The sequence below is a fragment of the Amblyomma maculatum genome, chromosome 10 (assembly GCF_055883805.1).
Source record: "Amblyomma maculatum isolate TAMU_Amacu chromosome 10, ASM5588380v1, whole genome shotgun sequence".
NCBI lineage: Eukaryota > Metazoa > Arthropoda > Arachnida > Ixodida > Ixodidae > Amblyomma > Amblyomma maculatum.
Window position 1 is genome coordinate 57957850 of NC_139353.1, and position 25908 is coordinate 57983757.

Genomic DNA, 25908 nt, shown 5'->3' on the forward strand with positions numbered 1-25908 from the left:
GGCGAAGCGAAGAGGCGTCCGTGTCTGTGGGATGTCAGCGCACGGTAAGATCCCCAGATAGCCGAAATTCATCCGAAGACCTCCATTACGACACCCATTTCACTCGATTTACTTTCACATTCATCCCCGCCTTGCTTCCCTTACGGCGTGCCCCGCCGGGGTGGTGCAATGGTAAGACGCCCGACTACTGTGCCGGAGTACCCGGGTTCAAACCCGACCTCGGCGGCTGCGTTTCGATGGAGGCGAAACGAAGAGGCGTCCGTGTGCTGTGCGATGTCAGCGCACGTTAAAGATCCCCAGGTGGTCGAAATTCCTCCGGAGCCCTCCACTACGGCTCCTCTTACTCTCTTTCCCCTTTCACTCCCATCTTCCTCCCTTCCCTTACGGCGCGGTTGCGGTGTCCACAGAAAAACAAGTGAGACAGTTACCGCGCCTTTTCCTTCCTATAAATAAATAAATCTCCTCTGTCGGCATGAGGCAGCGAACCCGACCTCGGCGGCTGCGTTTCGATGGAGGCGAAACGAAGAGGCGCCCGTGTGCTGTGCGATGTCAGCGCACGTTAAAGATCCCCAGGTGGTCGAAATTACTCCGTAGCCCTCCACTACGGCTACCCTTTCTCTCTTTCCACTTTCACTCCTTCTTCCCTTCCCTTACGGCGCGGTTCAGGTGTCCACAGAAAACAAGCGAGATAGTTACTGCGCCTTTCCCTTCCTATAAATCAATCCCTTACGGCTTGGTTTAGGTGTCCGCAGAAGCAAGTGTGACCGATGCTGCGCCTTTCCCGTCCTATGAAACAGTTATTATTACAAAACAAATATGAGATGCCCGACTACTGTGCCAGAGTTCCCGGGTTCGATCACAACCGCCGACTGCTTCATTTCGATGACGGCAAAACGAAAAGGCTTCCGTGTGCCGTGCGTTGTTAGGGCAAGGTAAAGATCCCCAGGGAATCAAAATTACTGTATCTCCCACTACTACGGCCCATATACCTCTCTTTTCTCTTTCACCTTCCTTCCTTACCTTACAGCGCGGTTTAGATGGCACAGAAAAGGTGTGGGATACTGCGTCTTTTCGTCCCTGTATTTATAAAACACGAAAAACGCGGTTTGAAAGGCTATTGGCGAGAATACTGCGGCTATTCACCGCTATCGCTCGTATAAATAGGTTCAAGCCATGCTTAAGCCCCAATCTTTTCTTCATTTTTTTCTTGCGCGCCGACGTGCGCTCAGTTGAAGGGTAGGGAGAGGAGGAGCATTATTTTTGATCGCCGACATGTCCGGTGATAATGAAGCTAGCCTAATTGCGTTGCGGGGAGGATTGATGGAATACCTACTGTGGCTGTGCGCTTTCTATTTTTAGCAAATAACGTTTCGTGGGCCCTTTCAGTAAAGTTATTTATGAATTCATTTGAGAAGACCTCCAGATGCTACGAAACTAAGTTCCCGTAATAGTTTACTAGTCTTCAATTTTTTCGTGGTTGAATATGCAGCATAATTTACTCAGAAGTGCAAATTCTGCACCCTCACTACTATCGTTATTATACTGCGCCGTTCCTCTAAGAGACAATCTAATCGCGTAGCTTCGTACGCTGAAGCTTGGAATTCCCCCACTCACCGCGGAGTAGTCCATGTTGAGGCTACTCTCCGACGTTTCGCGTTCGGACACTTCTTGCCACGTCGCTTTCATCCGGTACGTCCTTGCGTACATGGCGAACGACAGCATCGCGTATCTTCCATGGCCCGCAATGTCCATGAGCTGCTTCTTCACATCGTCCCTAATACTGGCCTGGAGAGCAGTAATTATAGTCAAATTGATGGGGAGCGCGGAACGCCGGGACTTTGGTGACATTAAACCAAAATAAAATAGTTCCGTCCGTCCGCTATGGAAAAGCAATCTGGCATTGGAATTATTCTGCTCTTTTATTTCAGATCACAATATTCCTCTAGGCTTCATCAGTCTACAACACAGCTCAAAAGCATTGGTTGGTGAGTGCTGCTCGGTTCGAAATAATGCAATGGATATCAGGCTGTTGCTGATTAGAAAATGACCATGAGAACATTACACATTGGCGAGCACGAGGTGGCATAAGTTGCATGAAAGCTGTAAGGCAGCTAGTTGACAGCTGTTGATCATCGTTATCGTCAGCCTGAGACTACTTCAGGACAAAGGTCTCTGCCATATCTCACCAAACAATTGCTTCCTGTACCAAATGCCTACACATTATCCCCGCAAACAACTTTTTCACCTCATTCGCCCACCTAACGTTCTGCCACCGCCTGCTACGCTTTCCTCCCCTTTGAGTGCACTGTGTTTAACATCAACAGCCATCCGTCACCTTCCTTTTGCATTAAATGTCCTGCCCATTGTTTTACTTTCTTGACTTGGACCGTAGTGCTATCAAATCATGCTTGTTTCGGGCCCTTCCTTGGTCTATGCATATCACTTGAAGTTACGCCTGTCATTTTCCTTTTCATTGATAGCACGTTGGCCTTATGTCAAATTGAAATAGTTTCCCCCTTGAGGATACTGACCAACGGTCATTTGTTCATTAGCTGGAAACGTCTGCTTAATGCACTTCATCCTATTCTATTTGTTTGCTGTTAATACTTCAGTCTCATAAATGTAGTAAGTGATAAATTAGACTCCTTAGCAGATGTATCCCTTTACAGCGTCCATCTATTTTTTACGTCCAACAAATTATTTTGCCCTGCCGATCAACATTACCTAGAATGATTTGCATTATTTAGATAGGTACTCAACAGTTTTTACATAATTAATCGGAACCATCGAAGAATATTGGTACATTTATTCTGAAAACTGCACACGTATCTGACTAGTTCACTTGCCTTGACACAATATATTTCACTGTAACAACATACCATGCACAGCGGTTACAGTTGGGTGATGATTGTACACGTTAAAGCGCAGTGCCCAGCACCTGTCGAAATTTTTAAACCAATTCATACAATAATAAATCAGGACGGTTGTGCAATCTGCCGTTGCAAGTGCTGATTTCAGCTGTAGACCAAAAGGAGCATGTGAAGTGTGCAGGTCGTAGAAGTACAGTCGGATGTAGTTCGGCCGCACGCTCATCGCAGTACTCTCAACAAGGTTGACTACTGGGCGAGTTGGTACAGATTCATATTAAAACTACCCAAGGACTAAACACGGGAGAAGAGAACCGTACAAGACAGGGCTGATCTCGTGCTCCTCTCTCTCTCTCTCACTTCGAATTAGTTCATCTTGAAGGGCTCCACAGACCCTGCTAGTCATTCACACTCTGCGCGCTGTTCGAGTGCCCACACCGCATGGCGGAACAGTTGCCCACGATATATGGCGATGATAGACGTGTGACTGCTCCCGATTTGCCTGGAATCCTTGGTTCGGACCCCCTTGCCTTGCTTAGTTCTTATCGTTGCATACCATGTTAGTGCAACGATATACGACGAGATGCAAGCCTGATATGCCGGGCTTGCCAGAACACAGTGACAGAGTACAAGCAATAAGCACATGAGCACATGGGCACGCGTTCTCTGCTTGAGGGCGCATTAGCACTCAACACATGCGCAAGTACTCACCAGAGTTAGCGCGTTGTGGTCGGTCAAATCCAGGCCATCCGGATTGGGCGCCACGGGCCAGTGGTCACCGCCTTTATGGGTGTTGTCAGTATGCAACTTAACGACAATCATCGTGAGGCCGGGAAAGTCTCTGGCGGGAAAATAAGAGATTGGCGCTCGAAAATGCTGCAAGCCACTTTATTCACGGACACTTTTTCATGATATCACATGGAGCTTCATCTGCAGAAAAGCCGTCGCCGCAATAGGTGGCCGCAGAGAAGCCTGATTCGTCAACGGGGTCATGGTATCGCAATCACATGACCTCGCGAGGGAATTTAAAGCACCCACATCTAAATAATAATAATACTAATAATCGCAGTGGTTACGGCGCTCAACTAGTGTTCCCAAGAATGCGGGATCGAATCCCAGCCTCGGTGGCCGCTTTTCGCAGGAGGCGGAAATCAAGGTGCCCGCGTGCAGTGCGATGTCAGTGCGCTTTAAAGAAGCCCAGGTGGTCGAAATTTCCGGAGTCCTCCACTACGGCGTCTCTCATAGCCTGAGTCGCTTTGGCACGTTAAAACCCCACAAACCAAACCAAACAAAATAATAATAGTAATAGCAAATGATTCACAGGAAGAGAAAGACAAAATATCTGTCACACTTTGTTCTGTGGACACCGTAGTTGAGGGCTACGCAGTATTTTCGATCACCTGAGGATCTTTAACGTGCTCTGACATCGCACAGCACACAGACACATCTCCGTTTTGCCTCCGTAGATATGCAGCTGCCGGGTACTCAAGCACAATAATCGAGAAGATGACGAATTGGGGAGGGTAAAATTAAGGTAAAATTGGCGGGAAGGATAAAACTAATGACTTATTTTAAAAATATTCATGATTCAATAAAATTAATTCTTCGCGTTATGTACATTAGATGTGTTAACAATATTTGTGGAATCCTCGAAGATGTGTCAATAAGAGGGTAATTACTCATTCACGTCTTTCCTAGCGCAGCCATACGGTCGCGAAGGAAATCTCTACAGCTTTGCAAATTTCAGTATTACGGTGGTCACTTATCCGCAGTCAGGGACAGCGGCTAGTCGGGAGAAGTCCTCAGCTATATAGCTATATACATTTACTGTGCAGCCAATATGGCTGCGATGGAGTGGTTACTATGGATTAATCGCTCCCTCATTTACATTTTTTCTCTTTTAATGCTCCAAGGTTCCCTTCTTAATACTACTTCAAGTATCTCCGTTAACCTCTAAACCTCTGCTGCATAAATATAAAGAAATATAATGAATGTGTTTTGTGCGCTTTCAGAAATCATGTGTAAAAATTGCTGGCTTCAAAATGGCTGCCAGAACCAATCGACTTCGTTCTTATGGCCACTCTAATATCTCCTGTGGCCCATGCCTCTGTAATGCATTGATGAGGATAAACGTGTTGCTTTCCTGCTTGCAGTCGCAACTCAATATAGATTACCTAGCTAAACAAAACAGCTGCAAACGGGATAAAAAAGGGGGAGGTGACTGACGAAGACTCTGTCTTCAAGTTGCGCAATGTCTGGACCCATGTTTTACTTTTTTTTTTCTATTAGGAGTGCTGGACTACATAGCACAAGCTACGTTTTTCTTGGTCAGGTCTGCAACAGTTGCTTCACGCTGCTGTGTCAATACCCGAGGGGTGAGCACTACCCCTTAGTTGGGTTCGGAACCCTAAGCTTGAATTAGCCTCTCACGTTACCACGTTATGACACGAGTATGATGGACAAATTGGAAGTCATATGCGTCTTTCAAGCTGACGTTGTGGCCTTATATCTATATACGGTACATCTCAAGCTCTGAATGCATTATGCAGGCTTTAGTCGAAATATCACAAAAACTAAGTGTTTTTTGTTTTCGAACCCTCTCTTCCAGCGTAAATAATCTCTTGCTTGGGCACTCGAAACGACCATACCATGCCATTGTGTACCATCTACGTAAAAACACGTAAAAACATGATTCACACGATGAGAAAGCATTCCTGGTCCCAGTCCAAACCAGTGCAGTCAGAGCAGAGATTTATAATTACCACATAAATCACACCGATCAGGCTTTAACGCAACGAAAGGCAGATGAGTAAGGTGCTGCAAAGTGGATTCTTTATTGTAAGCTTCAACTCCTGCACCAAAATTAGTCCATATATTGCGAATCTACCCACCTGGCGTTATCTACGAGTAGAGCTCCTGTCACTTTCGTTCACACCGAACTACCGGCCTGAAAGACTTTAGAAACCTTCATGCAGAAATGCATCCTTGGATTCCAACAGTGGCCTCAAAGGCAAGCGAAAGTTTAACAGAGAATAGGTCCCACGCACTCTTGATGGATATTCAGACCTAGGCACTGCAACAAGCTGCCAGGCTGCCAGTTCGCATGGTTAGATGCTAACGCACTAGGCCTTCATATTCAGAACTCCTAGCCATATACCCAAAGATCTCGAAATGTTTACACAGATGAACGTCCTACAGGCTGCAACTTGGGCAGCACATATTGATAATTCTGTGCAGACAGCGTCTGTTGATATGCATGAATAATGGGAAAGAGGCCGAGGGTGAATACAAACTGGTAACGGTAGATATATCGAGCGCATAATGGGGCCAAATATCTAAAGATACAGTGTAAAACCCCGGTAAAACAAACACGCAAAATAGTCACATAATATAGCTCTTTATAGTATGCAGGGAAATCAAGGATTTTGCTTTTGCACCAATTACACATAGTTATATAGGCAGTGCTTGGTTGCACGCCTCCAGGCATGGAACTACACTTGTGCCACCTTGTCACTTTCCCGCCATGAAATAACTTCCCGAACATCACCTTATTCAGAACAGTATAGCTTGGGGAAATAAATAAACTCTATGGAAGAGCTTTTAATCCTCTCAACAATTTGCTATGGTTTCGCATTGTGCATGTTTCCGTATCCAAGCCGCTCGGTTTGTCCACAAAAGTGGAGAGTTTAAGCTTACCGAGGGGCTCGCTTGGCGACTTCCAGAACCTTATTTCCTTTGGAAGCGTCCTGGACTGAGATACCCAGGGCAGTGTGGTAGCGCCGATGCAGAGTTTTTGTCTTCCGGAAATCGGCTGCAACCTGCATGGTCGCCGAGCATGACAGTACTTGTGTTAGGTACGTAAAAGTTTAGATTAGCGCCGCCAACTCGGTCCGCAGTGGTGGCTGAGTGGATACGACACTTTGCCACTCACCGAAATACCGAAAACCCAACCCTGACTTCGAACTAAATACAAAGGAAACTAACAGAACCAGTTCAAGTTATTGTCACATCTGCGTTTACTGTTGATCCCCAGGTGTGATACTTTGTATAGGGCAAAAGGACTAAAGGAGCGAGTGGCGCTAGGTCGATTTAACAGAGCAAAAGAGACTACGTGACTCTTTAGCTGGCGCAGGTACTCGACTGATTTGAGCGTTTGAAAAGATAAATATTGCCTGTTTTTCTATCGTTTTGCTTGTTTCAAGGGTCGGCATTGCACATTTTCATCTGGCACATCCTGCGTCGTTGCCTGTTGTGGTTGCTGCATTTTATTTAAGCTGTTGTCATGATTAGCTACAGGTCTGTACCCTAATGCCGGACGTACACGACGGAACACGGCGATAGCTCCCATTTATACCTGAAAAATAAGCTAATAGAAGCTTGGTTATTCAAGCTTCCCGACAACGAAAATTGCACTGATAAGAATCACAATTCTGTTTTAACGTACATTGGTATACATCACGGGTCCTCTGAGGCAGGCTCTACATGTGCTAGGCAACATATAGCCCTAACAGAACCAATCCTAATTTCCTCCTGGAACTCTATGAGACCAGAGGGCTCTGACCTTCAGGAACTGTAAGTCTGTGCTCTTCAGTGTTGCGTATTTCTCGATGTTTTCCACATTAAGCATGCCAAAGTGAACCAGCCGGGCTTTGAAGAGTTCCTCCATGGATGCTGTCAACTCATCCTTCTTGTCGTTGATGGTGTCAGCGATTGTTCTGCAAAGAGATGAGCTCATTAGCGGCGGGAAAACTTTATGACATCCCTTATTAACGTGATTCCGAATACTGCCGAGCAAGAGCAATACAGTGCGACATGAGAGCTCGGGAGGGCGAGTGAAGGGGGGGGGGGGCAAGTAACATGCACCCCACACACTCCGTCGATAAGAAGCATCAGTATTCTTAAAGGCTTTTGCTGCCGCTGAGTGCCAGATGGCATGCTCCAATAATAAGTGCCTGTTCGACCTTAAATGAAGCAACGCGACGGTAGATCACTATCCGCACCGAAAAAAGCTCCATAGCTGTCACACTTCATTAGAAGCTGCTCAGATGAAGGCAAGTCCACTTGTCGAAAGGTTGACTCGGCTTGCGAACTGAGTTCCCCCCCACCCCCCTATACCCCTATACGGTCGGGTGAGCGGGGGCATAAATCTGTTACTGGCCCTACTTCGTGTGTGATTCCTGCTCTCCACCCCGAAAAGAGCCCTATAACCGGGACATCACACTGTTATATGCTGTGTAGTCATCATCTTTCTCTCGTTCTACCATTAGAAGGCCTTCTGCAGTTCTAGGGCGCGAAGCTCTAAACGAAGCTCACTGTTACGCAGCGCGTGGGTACATTACATCACAAATTAAAGCGGCCCGGAGTGAAAGACATGACAACGCATATAGGTGGAGATAAGAAAAACGAAGGGGAGAGGTCGTATAGAAAGGGAGGGACGCTGTCTCGGATTAATGCGGAAGAACAAAAATAAAAAGGAAATGGGTGCATCAGCTTTCCTCGTCGTCTTACCCTCTCCCTATATATTTGTGGTAAATGTTCACTGTAGTTTGATCATGGCCAACACGGTGGTTACCCCCAAATTTGACTCGGGGGGGGGGGGGGGGAGCGCAGGAGCTATAGGAGATGCCATGCGAAAAAGTTGCCACTGGAAACGTTTTGTGAGAAAAGAAACAAAGCGCTGCACGCCTTAGCTCCAACGTCCAATCTGTTTGTACAACCGTGTTTTTTATTGCGCCTTCGGGAAATTTTCGTTTCGGCCGAGCAAACAACAACGTTAGTCGCAATGCGCTAGGCGATGCTCACCCTGTGGACATTGAGGTTCCGAAGGTGGTTTTGGTGTACTTCTTCGCTGCAGACTTTAGGACTTGGAAAGCCGGGCCTCCGTCCTTCGGAACGATGGCATCCTCCTTGCTGTCGTATTCGACGTCCGTGTAGAACATGACGTCGCACATTCCATCCGAGGGGATCATGCCGCTCTTCACGCCGAACTCACCGAAGGTGCACACGAGCAACCTTGGCTTGCCTGTCCCTACAGTAAGTAAATAACCTAGTGAAGCGAACATCTCAAAGCGCTTGAAAACGCTTCGCAGCAAAAAGGAGGTCTATTACAGCGAACTGGTTTGCATTGGCGCATTAGGGGCTGATAGGGGAAGGAGTGAGAAACTACCATGCGCCCTTCAAATATGTATATGCTGTGTTTAAAAAACAAGTTAGAGTTGAAGATGCTTCTTCCCTTTGAAACAAAAATAGAGGCGGCCACTTCGGTCCATATAACGTGGAAAAGAAAATAGCGTAAAGAAGTGAAATGCAATCTTCGCAGGTTCTCGAGTGCATTTATGTCTAATAAAACGTCATTCAATGTGGCTATGTCATTACATGCTTCTCATAGATCTTCAATTTGTCAGCAAAATGAGTAGAATTAAACTTTTCTACAACATACAACTGACAAGAACAGTGTGTATAAAAAGAAAACGAACGTACTGATGAGATAAAATTAGTAAGCGGAGTGCGTTTAAGATGATGCTATTCCATGCTCTGCTTTTTGATTGGGTGGTTTCTAATTTGATGCCTTTGCCATTTGACGCCTCGAAATATCTGAATGTGTGACAAATACGTTCCCTTCATTTTGATTTGAAATTATGATTCGCTAATGAGTTTAGATTTTAAACGTATCTGCTGCATTTGCAATTCTCGTTACGTTGGCTGATTTTGTAGCATGCTGAATAGTTTTCTGCTGAATAGAAAAAAAGGCACTCCTGGCTATTGAGGGTTATCATGGTAGACGGGAACACTTACAAACATCACCTCTATACCAAAAACAATCTACTTCATGCTAACCGAGTCTACACATACCACTTGTTAGAACATATCCATAGCAATAGGCTTTTCTCCGTCTCTCCTAACCGATTTCCTACTAAATACCCCCTCAGGCAACACAGAAACCTCGTAACAAAAACAGGGACCAATTACGGTAAACAGAAGCTTAATTACTAGATTCCGACTATTCTCAAAAACCCATTCCTATGTTCAATGTTCCATCTCTCTAAACGCAGATTTAAAAGAGACATAAAAAAGCTGTTGATGCTCTCCGAAGTGGAATAAGGTTTTACTCCAGTGTGTGTAATTACCACGTTTGCTGTAATGCTCTGTTATCATTTGTTTTCCGTGTTGCGCGCTGCTGTGAACTGTATGGGGAACTGTGACCCCGTCAGGCCTAACCGCCTTTTGTCGCAGTTTCTTCTTTCATTTTTTGAAAGAGAAATAAGGAAAGAAGAAAGAAGAAGAAGAAAGAAAGAAGATATTGCATTCGCTTAATTATACCCATTGCGGTTTAGTCAGGGCGGCGCAATTAATGAGGCGCTGGCGCGTGCTCGTTTTCCACGCTGCCTTCCATTTCTCCTCATTCACCATTCGCTTGGGGCCTCGGTGCGCTCGCGTCTACGCCGGTGCACGTATTCCCTCTCACTTTATCATAGGGGCGGTTTTCGTGCTGGGCTCGCTGTATGTGGATAAGGGGATACATTTGTTTAATTGCACTCATAAGCGTCACAAGCGAGTTAGCGTTGTTAGTACATTGCTGCACATGTAAAGTGCTATAGTGGCGTAAAGCTAGTGATTGGGAAGAAGCGTCTGCCTACACGGCCACTCCATGTGGTGTTAAAACGACATATGACTCGCCGACTGATCAGCGTCCGGCCTGCCGTGCTGCGCCCGGCCTGGCCGGCCTGATGGCTGAAGATAAAGTGCATACTGTGCATACAGCTTCGCACAGATCCTTGCCTGTCAACTCTGGTGTGGCATCCCACCAGCATTTTCATATTTATGCAAGATATCACACTCCTAGAACTGCATGAGTCAGGCATGGGGCATCCTTTATAACTCAGGTTAGTTACCGGAGTAGTAATCATTTTATGTTTCGGTATATTGCTCACATTGACGGTGAATTTCATTGCCGAGTGTCTTTTTCGTACCTCTGAATGGCCTGTCTATAGACCTTTTCCAAAAAATAACAGCGTGAACAACGGGGACGAAATGTAGAAAAGCACAGGGCAAGCGCTGGCTTTCAACTAAAGTTTAATCACAGGCAACACGCATTTATAAGGAAACAGCCAACACCTGAACAAAACCAGAAGGCATATGTGCAACTATGTTAGGTCAAGATAGGCAACCTCACAGTCACGAAAGAGCAGGCATTGTTTGCTGATGCACAATCTTGTTTGTTTTTTTTCGTTTAGTAATTTGGGTAACTGATTACTTTCCTTATCTCGAATAACTTGCAATTGGTAAATGCTCATAAAGAGGGTTGCTTTGTCGTATCACCTGAATAGTTTTCAAATAACGCGTTAGTAGCCATCCAGAAGAGCTTTCGGTCAGTCTCGTCGATTATACAGAAGGTAAAAGCGAGGACTCTACAATTGCATGAAAATTTGAATCTGGAATGACTTAAAGGCTGTGTAAATTAGGCAAAAAGCAGCTGTTTGAAGATATTCTTCTCTGCCAAGACACATAAAACGGGAATACCGTTCCCGGCCATTGTCACGGAAAAGAGTGCCTGGCAACATTCAGCTTCCAGCTATTTACAGAAGCCTTTGACAGCATTATCTATTAATGATCCTTTTAAGATAACTTCCAAACTCTGAGTGCATATAAACCCAGGTTTATGCACAGCTTTCAGTATAGATGTGGTAGATTTGTTCTACGGTCTTCCACACAAGGAAATGATGAGTGCTGTTTTTGGTTGTATTACTTCGGACAATTATGAAGAACAATTCCTAATTTTTTATGGTATTTCAGAAGCTGAGTTTTCTGAGCTGTTGTCTTATTATGCCAAGCCTATACCGTCGTGGGAAGGTGCATTCTATACCTAAAAGACGGGCATTTCTATAGGTTCTAGAGTTGCGCCTGCGCATGGCGATATTTTTCTGTCATTCGTGGATAAAGGTATCCAGAAAGATTGGGGTGGGATGACATCGCAGATTTTCAGATACGTTGATGAGTTTTTGATTCTCATTGAAAAAAATGGACTTTCCAGTCATATATCTGATGTGTTAGAAGTATTCAAAGCATGGGTTTGCAGTTCATCACTGAAGTACCAGTCGATAGCCAGATAGAATTCTTAGATTTGTGTTTGATGGTAGAGAAGGGCCACATGTTTTGGAAATACACACCACTAGTCGATAAACCGCTGCTGAACTATAGGTTGCATCATTCAAAGGTAGTAAAAAAGTGGAATTGTTTCATCCTTGGCATCCGAATGGTCATAATCCTTTCACCATGCTATGAAACAAAGCTTCGATGGTCGGGCTAAGAGGCTTAGGGATGCAGGTTATCCAGATAAGCTCATCACTTTGGGTTGCAGTAAAATAATTACATAGCTGAAAACCTCGGCTTTGGGGTTTTCATGGGGCCTAGTGTTATGAAGTTCATGTTTTTTGGCACCAAATAAGCTCAATGAAATTTGTAGAAAAACATGCTTGCAATCCCAACAAATATGTAGCGTCTTTTGGCATTAAGCATGGTAAGAAATGTTTATGGTGCTCTGAGGGAGCTGTTTATAAAATACCTCTGCCCTGTGCTCAAATATACATAGGTCAAATGGACGGTGTATTAACACACGACTCGAATATCTTAACATCTTAAACTCTACTCGCTTCACTAATTTAGTGCATCATTGCAGAGAGTGTCAACAATGTTTCCATTCCTTATACTATAGTGACATTTTTGACACTATAGTTGACAACCCCACCAGCTGACCAGGGAAATCATCGAGGCTTACCAAATAGAAAACAAAAACAAGATTGTGCGTCCGCAAACCATCCCTGTTCCTGCGTGACTGTGAATTTGCCTATCTTGACCTAACATAACAGCACCTGCCTTCTAGTTTCATTGTTCAGTTGTTGGCTGTTCTCTTATAAATGCGTGCTTCCTGTGATTAAACTTTAGTTAGATCCAGCGCTTGTTCTTTGTTTTTCTACCCTTCATCCCCGTTGTTCACGCTGCTGTTTGTTGGAAAATGTATCACCAACTCGCCACCTACTATCGTGTTGACTATCATAGACGTTGAACTAAACCTCAGAACATACCTAGCACAAATTCATAAGGCATTCAATCGGATTAATCTAAAAGGCTTCCTCGCAGCTGTAACTTACACAAATACACCATCCTGGCTGAACTCACCATTAGGTTCTGCTTTAAAGAACATTGAATGTATGTTTGGATGTTTGTCTTCCTGTGTTGGCGAAATAAAAAGGCTGGACAGACTGAACATCTGCTTTTTTTTTCTGTAGCTAGGAGAAACAAATGGAAATTATCTAGGCGGAAGTTGACTCTCAGTGACATGTGCGACAATACTGAAAAGTGCCTGCTCTAATCAAAAGATGACACTGAATTTTTCGCATCAATTGCATTTTTCGGCTTACATCTACATCGCATTTCTGTAAATCATGTGGCTGCTATACTGGCCTCTTCATTGAACTGGATCCATGTCTGTTAATATGTCTTATATTCTTGTTGACAACATTTCTTTGCCAAAAATTGAAGAGTTGAAACATTGTGGACAGAATCCTTATATCAATATTCCAATGGCCACTACTGTAGCTGTGGCCTCGTACAAACTTTTCACTATGTCTGCAAATCTGACCTGATCAAGCTGGTCTCCCACTGTTCCTAAGAATTTTGTTTGTCTAGGCTTTGGGGTTTGTCACCAGATTATCCCCAAGTGACGTTGTGTGTGTTGGGGGTCTCGCCGCACCAAGAGCAGAGCCATTGTACTGATCCAGGAAGGACCTATGCCGGTTAAGGAAAGTGTTTGTATGTGTGTGTATCAATCTCTGGCCTACCTCGCAGTTAGCTGGCATTATGGGGTCAAGGACCTTGTCGCTGTATTCGAATACACAATAAGCATTCACTATAGGTAGGAGGAAGGGGAGGGTGACATCATCATCAACCGTTGTTCAGTGCTATTTGATACCAAGCAGTAATTTGGTGTTTTGTCCTACATTTCATGTCTGCAAAACAATAATTATTTCAAGCTGAAATTATGTTAAAGCTGTAAGTGTGGTATCCATTTGGGAATATTTTCTTCTGCTTAGTTTAGTTCGCTGTCATCAGTTTTCAACTATGGCTTTAAACAACGAAATAAAGAGCTTGAAATTAAATGTCGTGTAAAGCAAGAAATTTCCCTATCACAGGTGCTTTTAATGAGATAGCCTTAACATAGCCCTTTTTATTCAACAAAATTGAAGCCAGCATAATTTAAATATACCACGCGACAGCATGTTCTGTGCATCCAAATGCACTGGGCTTACAGTGCTCTCATATATGACTTGGTGAAGAACTACCAGCTGCATGCCTTTGGCACCAACCATGACAGTGATTTATATTGTAGCTGGTTCTCAGATAACTACCAGTGGCAGCCGAACAGGTGCATTTACAGCGCCCAGCTCTACCCAAAGGGAGCATTGTTATAGCATAAATTCACTAAAGGCAATGCTGTTGATTTGCTTTTTCACATGTGCAGTACATATTTACTTAGCTGCTCTTTTATGCTCTTTATTCACAGGATATTAGCCAGGAACAAGAAAAGACTGCCACACTATGCGTTGTGAACTCTGTGAGCGGCACTGAAGAAGCTGAGGAGCTGTTTCCCTTCATGAAGCTGCAGCATCTGCGTCTAGTAATCGACACAACAGAGGTCATTGTTGACGTATTGGGATTTTATTCGCTATCCAACCTGCATATGCCAACAGAGTGGATATTTTCTCTTGCTTATTAGAGCAAAAATTATTGGGTGTTCCTGTGTTCAAGCCAAGGTGCACTGCTTGTGGGTTTATTTCATTGTAAAAGTCCAACCTTTCTGCTAGTGCTGAATAAAAGAATTAGCTTCATTCTGCGTGAAGCTGTAACTTTTTTGAGACATGCTCATTTGAACTTCAGAAAGTATTTGATACTGCTATGAGGAATTGGATATACCACAGTAATTGCATGTAGCTTCAGCCTGGTAGATTCATGTGCTGGTTTGGTGTGACAGATGGTTGCCAGGTATCACTTTTACAGTGATTACAAAAACACCTTATGAGATGTTTTCGCGTGTCTTTAAATAACACGCATACTCCCTCTAAAAAAGTGGCTTCAGAGTGCCAGTGCACCCACAAAGATGGTGATTCGGTTGTCATGGGGCCAATGCTCTGGGGTGTTTTCATCATCTTTACAACCTATTGCAGGGTGGGAGCAGTCGCATTGAAAAAAATCAGTGCAGATAACCTGCATATATTGCATTCTCTAATTAGGAATTACTTTTGCCACTACCTAATTGCAAATATGCACACAGAAAAAGCATTAGAGAATGCATAGTGGCAAATGTAATACATTATGAAGGAATTAATATATTGCTTCAAGCTATAGGAAGTATAACCCGCATATTGCGACAATATGGAAGGTATACGGGGAGTTTTTTTTTCGAAGGGTGTTAGGGTGCAATGCTGTGGCTTACGACCTGCAGTATGTTGTCCTGCTGATGTAAGCACCCCAGTACATTGGCCCCATAGAAGGGTGTTATGACAACCGAAGCACTCTCTTTTAGGGTATACTGGTACTCGAAAGCCACTTTTTTTCGAGGGTGTATGGTTGTTTGTTATAGACATGCTAAAACACCTAATAAGGTGTTTTTAATTTTACAGTAGTATACGAACCGATCCCTACGCTCTTACCTTTCCACAGAGCTAAAAGCTGAACCAGACCAATTTTCATTTCACATGTGCATCAAAACTCGTAACTAGGATTACTGTGTAGACACGTGTTGTACTTCGGAACTTGATTTGTTATTTTGTGTGCAGCTCGTTGCGTCATTATTGGCACATGCATAAGACAAAGAAGAGACAACAGACGCAGCGCTGTCTCCTCTCTTCCTCGACTTATCAACTATACCGCGAATGTCTAACCAACATCATCCAGCCCCTACCTTGTCGAAGCGTAAGTTAAATTATGTGTTGCCTATGTTCCACTTTCTTGCTTGCATCCTATAATAATTTGTTATGTTGTGATATGTGTACAAGTGGCATCAAAATTTCAGATTGACTATTGCATTTCTGTTCATGTGTTTGAACAGTCAGCCGGCAGAGAGCATGCGCGATTGCAAGAGTGCGGTTGGATCCGCGTGCCGTGACTGCAGTCACAGGTGGGCTCTGTCAGCTTAAGTCCAAACGCTTCGAAGCAACTAACTGTTGCTTCGCTGCCGGCTTCGCCTCTAGTTTCGCTGTCGATGAGGCGCGCGCAGGACTGAGTAAGCTGACTCTCCCGTGAGGGCCTCATGTCGCCTCCGATCATCCAGCACAGCTTTTCGCTATCCATGCCCAGTCGGAAACAACTACAGAACATTTTCTGATGTTACGACAGAATTTCTGTGCGGTTTTTAACGGGAAACCTGTTGCGACAACAGAACATTCTGTAGTAACATCAGAAATTTCTGTAGTTACAACAGAAAAGTGCTACAGAACTACAGACAACAGAAATATACTACAGAAAATCTACAGAACTACAGAAAAGTACTACAGAACTACAGAAAAATTTGATGGTTACGACAGAACTATAGGATATTTTGTCGTATTTTTGACACAGTTATGTAGTTTTTATCGACTGGGCAGTTTTTGAAGTTAAACCTCACCAAATTCCTTTCATGTTTGGAATTTTCGATTGTAGGCTCAAATGAGATCCTCGAGAATTTCGTTTAATGCGCATGGCTAAGGTCAATTTTTTTCGTACCAGATTCGGCTTTGAGGCTGCTGTTTCCCAGACGAACACGTCGCTGCACCGCCCGTCGACGCTTAGTGCCACCTCCTGTGTTGACCGGTACCTTCAGGGGACTAGGTAATGAAACTTCACCGAAATTCGCATCGGCAGTTAAGCAGTACACCGCAATTCTGTCGTATTTGTCCCAAGTCTCATCATCAGGCAATGTGTGCGTGAATGTCTGCTTGTCTATATCCTTGAGTTCTTCAGTGCTGCAAAATGTAAGTAAGAAGACAATCAACACTAAGAAACGAGTGCATGAGCCTCGCCCTCGAATGCACAGCGGAAATAACGTATTGAGAAGATATCATTAGGCCCTGTGTATGTACTAAAACTGTTCTCAGACTAATCATGCGCCTTCGTTGCCAAAATTAACCAAGCTAGATTATGATGTTTGCTCCTCGTCGTTTAGAGTGGTATTTATGGTACCCGCAAAGAGTTAAATCCTATCTATTAGAATGAGAGCACTCGTCCATATATTTGGACACCTCTGGTGACTTTAGACCTGCCGTACAGGGTTCATTACAAGTGAAAAGCAAATTATTAATTCTGGTTACGGGGATTTTAAATGACATGCTAGCTATTGGAGATTTTGAGGACTCCCTTCGCTGCGTTAGCGTAATTTTCAAAAACGGGTACCAGTGTTGCAGCAGCACTAGTCCTCTGAGAGCGCCACGATTGGGCTGGCATCCAAAAAACCGGTTTTTGGCACCACTAGTCCTCTGAGAGCGTCACAGTTGTACTCGCATCGAAAAAGCCGGTTTTGGGCACCAGCAATTAACGCTCATGTTCAGTACGGTCTCCTATTGAAGTCTAAATACACGCAGTTACGGACGTGCCTACTCTGTCACCCCACGTTAGGTCTACATTACCATCGGGCCCGCCTAGGTCTCCCTGCCGTACGCGGGACGTAGAGTGCCCACGAAGTGTGCGTAGCGTGCTCGTGGTCTTTCGTGCTGCGTGCGCTTCAGCTACGCAATCATCATCATCATCATCATCATGAGCCTAGTGCGTGCTCTAATCTCCGTCAGATTGGTGATGCCTAGCAGAACTTTATCCCGCAAGTTTGTTCCAACCAGCCTCGAGGTATATCCCTCGCCCTAACCAGGGCGAAATCGTGTGCTCCTGCCATTCAGTTGGACGATTTCATTCCTTTGCTTGTTTTGAAGCTGATTACTTGAATTTACCATAACATGTAAGTTTATGTCAACTCGTACTCTTACTTTCTTCCCTACAGCATGACGTATCATGACGACGCGTTGTTACAGAAAGGAGGGGGTCTTTGAACAGACAGGCACGAATAAATGAATTAAACTTATGTATCCCGCATTCCAATACCGCAAGGTCTAATGTAGCGAAGCAACTCAAGCTTTCAGGAAAGCGTTACTTTCTGTGAGCTCACTCAGGACTCCGTTTCTTTGAGGACCAGTGTAAAATAGATCACTCACATAAGAACGTGAAGGCAAGAGGAGCACTTACAATTGCGGGGCAATTAAAAAAGCAATGCATTATATATGAAAAAAACGCTGAAAACTCCTAAACCATGCACGGAAAACAAAAAGGAAACAAGAAACATCAGGGATTACAATAGAACGGAATACAAGTTTTTAAGAATTTTAGCTCGGTTTTCTTTAAAGCAAGAGGAGATTTTCCTCACATGTGGCCCGGTCTTAGCAATACTGTATGTCTCCAAAATGTCTATCTGATTGCTGCTGTTACCCTCAGTCGTGTCATTACGGCAGTGCAGCGGACAAGGGTGGTTCTCGTGATATTTGCACTCACGGCAGTGCAGCGCAAGGTAAGATGAAAGGGATTTTTTTTTTTCAAGGGATTCTTCACGCTCTTTACGTCTCACGACAATTCGCCTGCCCGTTTGTCCATAATCTTTCCACATGCAAGGAAGCCCTGTGCACAATCTCCTTTGTTGCGTTTTTGCCGTGAACGTGTCAGAAGGCAAGACTACTGTCGACTGTCCGCATTGAAAAAGAGCGAGCTTCGCTCGTGTTCGTTCCAGGGCACAATTCCCCGTTTTTGTGTTTGGCGGAGAACTTCCCCTGCACATTGTTTCGCCCGGCGTTTCTATTTCAGTCGATGTGAGGGACCACGCAGTTACAGCACGCAACCTTTTGTTTCCTCTCATCCTAAATATTTAGTTTAAGGGGATATCTCTGTTCGCTTTTGCCCTTAGTCTTTAGACCAACGATGCAATGTTTTGACCGGAAAGCCTGCTTCACGTATTTGACGTAACGTAGCGAAAAACAATGGACAGAACAAGCAGCTTCAATAACGATGGTTACGTGCGCAAGAGATTAGACATGCCACGCTTGTATCCTTAAATCAATGCAGTTTTTTCTTATGCATTCACCAAGTTTCTTTTCTTTTTCATTAAACTTCATTTTTCATTAACCGTCGTCTATTTTCCGCTAGTTCTTAAAATGAACGTTACTTAAATCGCCCAATACGCCCAATACAGCCTGCTGCTAAATTACACCCCGGTTGCATTCTCAGGAGTCTACATTGAGCTTGGACCGCGCTCGCCGGAGGTAGTCGGTGCGGTCTCGCTGCTGCCTCTTGCATTATGTACGCCAAAAATGCATGCCAAGAACACATGGGATGGGATGGATGTGAGAAAGAAAATTTGGAAACCGAAGTGGGCTACGTTTCCTTGCAGTATTTTAAGAAGGGTAACAACGGAAGAAGTTCGCAGGAGTGAAGTGGATGCTGCTCGCACAGGACCGGGTTAATTGGAGGAATATGGGAGAGGCCTTCGTCCTGCAGTGGGTATAGTCAGGCTGAGGATGATGATGATGCATAAAAGCATAAAATTTTAGGAGACAACAGCAGTCCCCCTCCCCCCCTCCCCTGTTGCAAATGCGCCGTTCTATACTTTTGTGCGTTCTATGCGTTCTATACTTACTGTAATTTTTTGCAGTTATCTTTACTGACATCTCCATGTGCGGCACAAAAGAAAGTACCTGTAACAAGGAACAGACAAAATGACAGTTGAACGAGAAATTGCAAGTTATATTTTGTTAGGTTGAAACATACTTCCAACACTGAAGCCGTCTAATTACGCTATACACATCACTGCGGCTAGAGGTAAAAAAATATTTATATCACTTCATAACAACACTATCGTTACGGCACTGCCTTGGGCAGAACAAAAAGCGTATTTTAATGACGTTGAGTAAATCACGTATACCGCCAGCCGCGGTCACACTGTATTAGAACACAATCAATTTTAAGTACCATCTGGAATGATTACCTACTAGTTTTGTTTTATGCTCTATCCTTTGAATGTACTTGAACAGCGTAGTATGGACACGTTCATTGCATGTGAGGTTCTCTGCTCTTAGCGACTTGGGCAGGCAAAGACATGTAAAAAAATTCAGGGGCACTTTGGCCCACTAAACTGCTTCAAGGCAGAAGCCTTCCCCACCGCGCTGCTTAGGCATTGACTGCGGGACCGTTTGTGATTGACTAGAATTGTGACAGATACTGCGCCTTTTCTTTGCTATCAACCACTTTTAAACGCCGCTGATACCTGCAGTACTGCGTCTGTGTCTATGCATGCTCTGTGGTGCGGCGTTCGAGGAAGCGCTAAATGAGGCGCCGCACTGAGGCCTGGATCAAACATTCGGCGGAGTCAGCTTCGTATATGGGTTAGTTAGTTGGTTGTACAACTTTTATTTCCATCGAAAATAGCTTCGTATATGGGTTAGTTAGTTGGTTGTACAACTTTTATTTCCATCGAAAATGGGCGGCTTCTTTCCCGTCTCCGGCACGCCTGTCGGGGAAGACGGACTCGTGCGCCTGCGGATTAGAGGCTGGCAGGTAATCTGGTAACGTCATCAACAGTCATGACGTCATGACCGAATGTGACGTCATTATCACTCCCGGTTATTAGACATGACGGGATATGGCGTCATTATCACTTCCGGTTATTAGACATGACCTGTACTGACATCATGACGTCAGATCCGGTCAAGTGACGGCTATGGACGTCTCGAAACGTCTAACCCTTACTATGGGTTAGTGATGTTAACCATGACTTGCACTTTCTTAGTACTAGATAATGTGTGGCTAGTGTTAGTTAAACGACCCTTAACCAATAAGTGATGGTCAGTGATAGTTACGATGACCTCCAAATGCATGGGTTCCTATGGCCGTCTGCTTAACCATTTTATTCTTAGTCGTAAATTATTATGAAATCATCTTGAATACGCCATAAATCATCTTCCGATATCATCCGATTACTATTATTATTATTATTATTATTATACGGGCATATGCCCGTATAAGGCATGCACCCGAAACTCGGACACGTTTGCTTTCGCCTTAAAATCATGTACGTCCCCGTTTAATTTTCTCGCCAGTGTACTCGTATATAAGACCCCATATATTGCGGAAAGGCCTACATCAGCCGAAGTGGAAGTTCTGTCCTTGGAAGGTTTTTTTGATCATTAAGAGGGGAAGTGGGGATCGAAGGTAAACATGCCTATTATCTCAGCTAAAGAAAGCACTGTGCACGAATTCTGACGAAAACTTGAAATCATGCGACGTTGTTTTGCCATACACCCTTTCATCTCGTACCATCGTCAATGTCGCCACTGCTACTTGCATTGTAGGCTTTCATAAGCAAGTTAACAATCCAAAGTTCGGATCTAACATCTTGTTTCAAAGCCGCACGAAACGGTTGGAAGCTGCGACGGATACGCGCAATTGAATGCACTAGTTCAAGGAAATATCATCCGCGCTATGTAGGCGTGAATGTAAGTTCGAATGTATAATGTACAGCACCATGTGCAAATCTTGATCCGTGATCTCGAGAGAAACTGTCCATTATTTCACTGCTTTCAGCTGTTGCTCAAATAATAACAGCGTATCAAGCAACAAAAAGTGACAGGTACGTAATGAACCAAAGTGGGGAGCCGCAATTCAGACGCAAGCCGAAACAATTGCGCAATGTATTTGGAGCGTATCTAGAGACCCTATTCACGTGACGTCATTGCGGCTCTACTGGTAACCATGCAACGCGACACGCTACATCTCAGAGACCGAGAGAGAGAGTGCCTAGGGCGTTTGTCTCCGCCGGCATTAGTGAAATTCGAGCCCTGATTGCATAGCTGGAAGGCGTTGCAAAGCGCCTCGAGTGTCGGAGAAACTAGTGTTACATGTAGTACTAGACGTTGGAAAGACTACACGAAGATTCGGTAAAGATTTGAACTGGTTTTATGTTTTTATGTACAAATCTACACGTTTACACAGTTCTTCGTTCAGTCGTACTCGCTTCTGCATGCGCACTCGTCAGCTCGTCTTGACAATATCTGATATCTTCGCCCTTAAAAGCCAGAAGCTGCGTCCGCGGCTGCCAGATAGAGCACGTCATCTCCACGCTCTGTCCGCCTATCCCTAGTCGCACTAGTCTTCCGGAGCGGGCGTGCTCAAAGACCACAAGCGCGCGCTCACACGCTACTCACTGATGTTCATCTGTTCTCAGATCACAAATTTCTCGAGGCCTGCAGGGTTACTGTGTGTACGTGTGGAACGTGGTCGTACTGTTTGGAGCTGCACACCTTGTGTCACTTCACCCGTGTCAGAAACCGTCCCATCACTGTCGGGAGACTCTTGGTTGCAGCTGGGATGGAGGTATTCAGTCGGCTCTGATCTTGGGTACGCACTTGGGTTGGGTACACATTTACATCCAATGAAAGAGTCTCAGAGTTAGGGTGCATATTTACGTCCAATGAAAGAGTCTCTGAGTTCAGGGAAGCTGGCTTTCTTCGACTACTCTTCGACTACTCTTCGACTACTCGAGCAAGAAAGCAGCGACCACGGTCAGTGAGCAGCTGGCGTGTTGCACCGTCGAGTAGGATGACGTCGTGAAGAAGAAACGCAGCCTCGTCATTTGCACAGCTGGTGGGTATCGCTCGTGTGACAACGTAGCGCGCAGTATAGTCCGTGGCCACCGCGATCCATTTATTCCCCGAAGTAGACAGTGGGAAAGGCCCGAGGAGATCAAGGCCAACTCGAGAAAACGGGTCTATTATGACGTAGATGGGCCGCAGGGATCCAGCAGGCACAACTGGGGCTTCTTCCGTCGCTGACACCGGTCACAAGAAGCCACATAAAACAAAGCGGTACAGGCCTGGTCAAAAGATGCGGCGGCGGACGCTGTCGTACATACGAGACACGCCAAGATGGCCCGCGGTGGGCGCGTCGTGCAGCTGCTGAAGAACGGTGGCACACAGGTGTTCGGGGACTACGAGCAGAAGCTCAGCGCCATCTGGTCGCATATTCGGCCGGTATATGTTGCCGTTGTGGAGCACAGACCATGCAAGGGTAGCGTCAGGTTGATTAGTGCTGAGGTGGTTGATAATGCTGCAAATCTTGGGATCTACGCGCTGTTCATGACAAATATTTAAAAGGTAAGAGATGGACAACACACATGTGTCATCGTCACACTTGTTTTCAGGCGGCGGATCTACCGGCTTGCGGGACAGGCAATCGGCATATCAGCGTGCAGCCGACCGGACCTGTGGACGACAGAAAAGGTGTATTCCTGAAGGCGCAGGGCCCAACGCCCCAGGCAACCAGTAGGATCCTTCAATGTAGAAAGCCAACATAAGCGTGGTGGTCGGTGATAACAGAGAATGGGCCGCCAAACAAGTAAGGGCGAAACTTTGTAATGACCCACACGAAGGCTAAACACTCACGTTCTGTGACCGAATAATTCCGCTCAGCCGCAGAAAGGGGGCCACTGGCATAAGCAATGACGCGAGTGCGACCCGTCTGCTGTTGGGCGAGAATAGCCCCAATACCGTGACCACTGACATCTCCCCCGTTCCGTGCCAATACCGTGACCCCGCACCTCCACCAAGATAAAACGTGGCAAGGAACACAACAGCTGATGACGCGTGTATGTTCCGTCGAGCACCAACCTTTTCTTAGCACCAACGATCGTTGGTACCGCTTTGTCTTCCTTCTGTATCTCTGTTGTTCATCATCGCCTTCTTCAACGTTCAGGACATATGTAATATTAAGACCGCAAGAGCCTTTCGTGCGTTACAATCACGCCTACTACTCCAAAGGTACTCGTTTAAAAGTTGAAGTGGCCCATGCACTCGCGGTCGGGGGAAACCGTCAAACGGGTGGACTATTTCAGTTTCGTGGCTTCACGCACTTGAGCTTAGTCGCTTGGAAAGCTTCCCTATAGAGATCCACATTGTAGGGCGCTCGCCTGGCTATTGGATGGTACCATGCCGAAACTCCGCCTCCGTTTGGTGCATTAAGTCATAAAATTCCCTGGTTATTTATCGCACCGTGACATTGCTGAAAACCTTTAGCGCGCGTTACATTTCTTATAATGTCTGCCGTAATAAAACTCAAAGCTGAGGGTCCATATCGATTGCAAGTATTCACAAGCAGACGCGGGGTAGATGTAATCCCGCCAGCAGAAGCTCAGAGCGCGCCTTTTAATAAAGCACACTTTGCCCCGCCGGGGTGGTGCAGTGGTAAGACGCCCGACTACTGTGCCGGAGTTCCCGGGATCGAATCCCGGCCTCGGCGGCTGCGTTTCGATGGAGGCGAAACAAAGTGGCGTCCGTGTGCTGTGCGATGTCAGCGCACGTTAAAGATCCCCAGGTGGTCGAAATTACTCCGTAGCCCTCCACTACGACCCCCCTTTCTCTCTATCCACTTTCACTCCCACCTTCATCTCTTCCCTTACGGCGCGGTTCAGGTGTCCACAGAGCAAGTGTGACAGATACTGCGCCTTTCCCTTCCTGTGAACCAACCAACCAACCATCACTGTGCCATGGGGCCCCGCAAGACGCAGATTGAATTAATTCCAGATGACACGTTGAATGTTTAACACCCCATAGACCGTTAATATGCGTAAAGAAAAGAGAATGCTCAATTCTCCACCACACCCATTGTATTTCGAGAACATTAAACCATAAAAACCGTAGCGCTCTCCCTGAAGGTCTTGCCAAGTCATATCTCTAACCAAAAAAAAAAAACATAGGAGTTATTTTTTACTAATATGGAAGCTGTGCGAGTTAATGGTCCATCCTTGTTAACACAGCTCAACATACGCGGACTACGAAAGCGATGCACACGCATGGCTGCTGTGTGCGTATTCTGATGCTGCATCTAAAATAATAGAATGCACATAGTCGTACACGAAAAATGTTAAACATTTAAACAGTCTAAGTGTACAGTGGTGAGCAGCCCTTTCTAGGGCACGCCGATGATGTCCTGCGAAGCATATCAGCGTTATCTAACGTTAGGTTCTTGGTTTGAGTTGAAAGCGCTTGTGATGCAAAACTAGAGCTATGCCTGCTCATGGATTCCTTGTCCAGTCCCCAGTTCGTTTTGTGCTGCTGAGGACGCGCCACCTGCATTTGTCCCTGTGTGACAGGCTGCTACCATGCTGCCGTGTTTTGCGGGTGTGAAGAGACGGCCAGGAAAGCTAGCGCGAGTGATAGCGGATCGATATGCACCACTCGCCGAGGCTTTTATGTCTTTCACGGCGTGTATCTGCGCTAGCAACGAGGAATGGCGCATCTGTTTCGCGCGATAATCTTCATTTACTGTTGAAACGAGCGACCATTCACTTGTTTACCTGCAGACGTCTCGTCATTCGTGGAGAAAGGCATTGGTTGTCCTTCTGCTGTTAAATATTATTCACTGCCTCCACGGCAATGTGAATCGCAAGCACTGAGAGGAAATGAGGCCGGGAACCAACCAGCAGGCAGCTCTTTATATTGGCCGCGCATGCAAGCGGAACACACTTCAAACTTCGATGCCAAACTGTCAGTGATCTTCACCCGTTGCCCAAGCATGCAGCGAAACAGTTTGTGCTCTTGCCCGTTGAGTGCATGTACCAAGTCTGATCAGCCAGGTGTGACACTGCATATGGACGCAGTGTACCGGGTCTTTATGAGGTACTCGCAAGAGTCCGAAGGGAAGTCTAGTTTCACCTAAGCCGTGAGCAGCGTCACCTTGGCGAGCAAGCGTTCATAGACATGTGGAGCACGCCGCCGGTTATCTGCACGGTCTATGGGAGTGCCATTACAGTGTCAATATGAAACACTGCAAGGGTACAGTTGTCGTTCAAAACATTCACAGCGTTGGCCTCGCGTAGCTGGAGCCGCCTAACATGTAACTGCGACTGGCGCGCGACAAGACGAAGGGAAGTATACAGACGGGCATGAGACAGCAAGCGCTAAGAAAATAACTTTCTATACGCATA

General features: G+C 45.4%; 1 protein-coding gene across 1 annotated transcript in view; it reads right to left on the reverse strand.

Moving 5' to 3' along the window:
• Nucleotides 1-25908, reverse strand: part of LOC146176580 (uncharacterized) — a 60628-nt gene that overhangs the window by 4844 nt on the left and 29876 nt on the right. The window contains exons 8-13 of the mRNA XM_084581333.1: nucleotides 16626-16864; nucleotides 8670-8895; nucleotides 7429-7582; nucleotides 6564-6685; nucleotides 3579-3708; nucleotides 1615-1785 (exon numbers count right to left, since the gene is read on the reverse strand). Of these exons, the coding sequence (XP_084437459.1) occupies nucleotides 1615-1785; nucleotides 3579-3708; nucleotides 6564-6685; nucleotides 7429-7582; nucleotides 8670-8895; nucleotides 16626-16864 (1042 nt within the window). The remainder of the gene's footprint in view (nucleotides 1-1614; nucleotides 1786-3578; nucleotides 3709-6563; nucleotides 6686-7428; nucleotides 7583-8669; nucleotides 8896-16625; nucleotides 16865-25908) is intronic.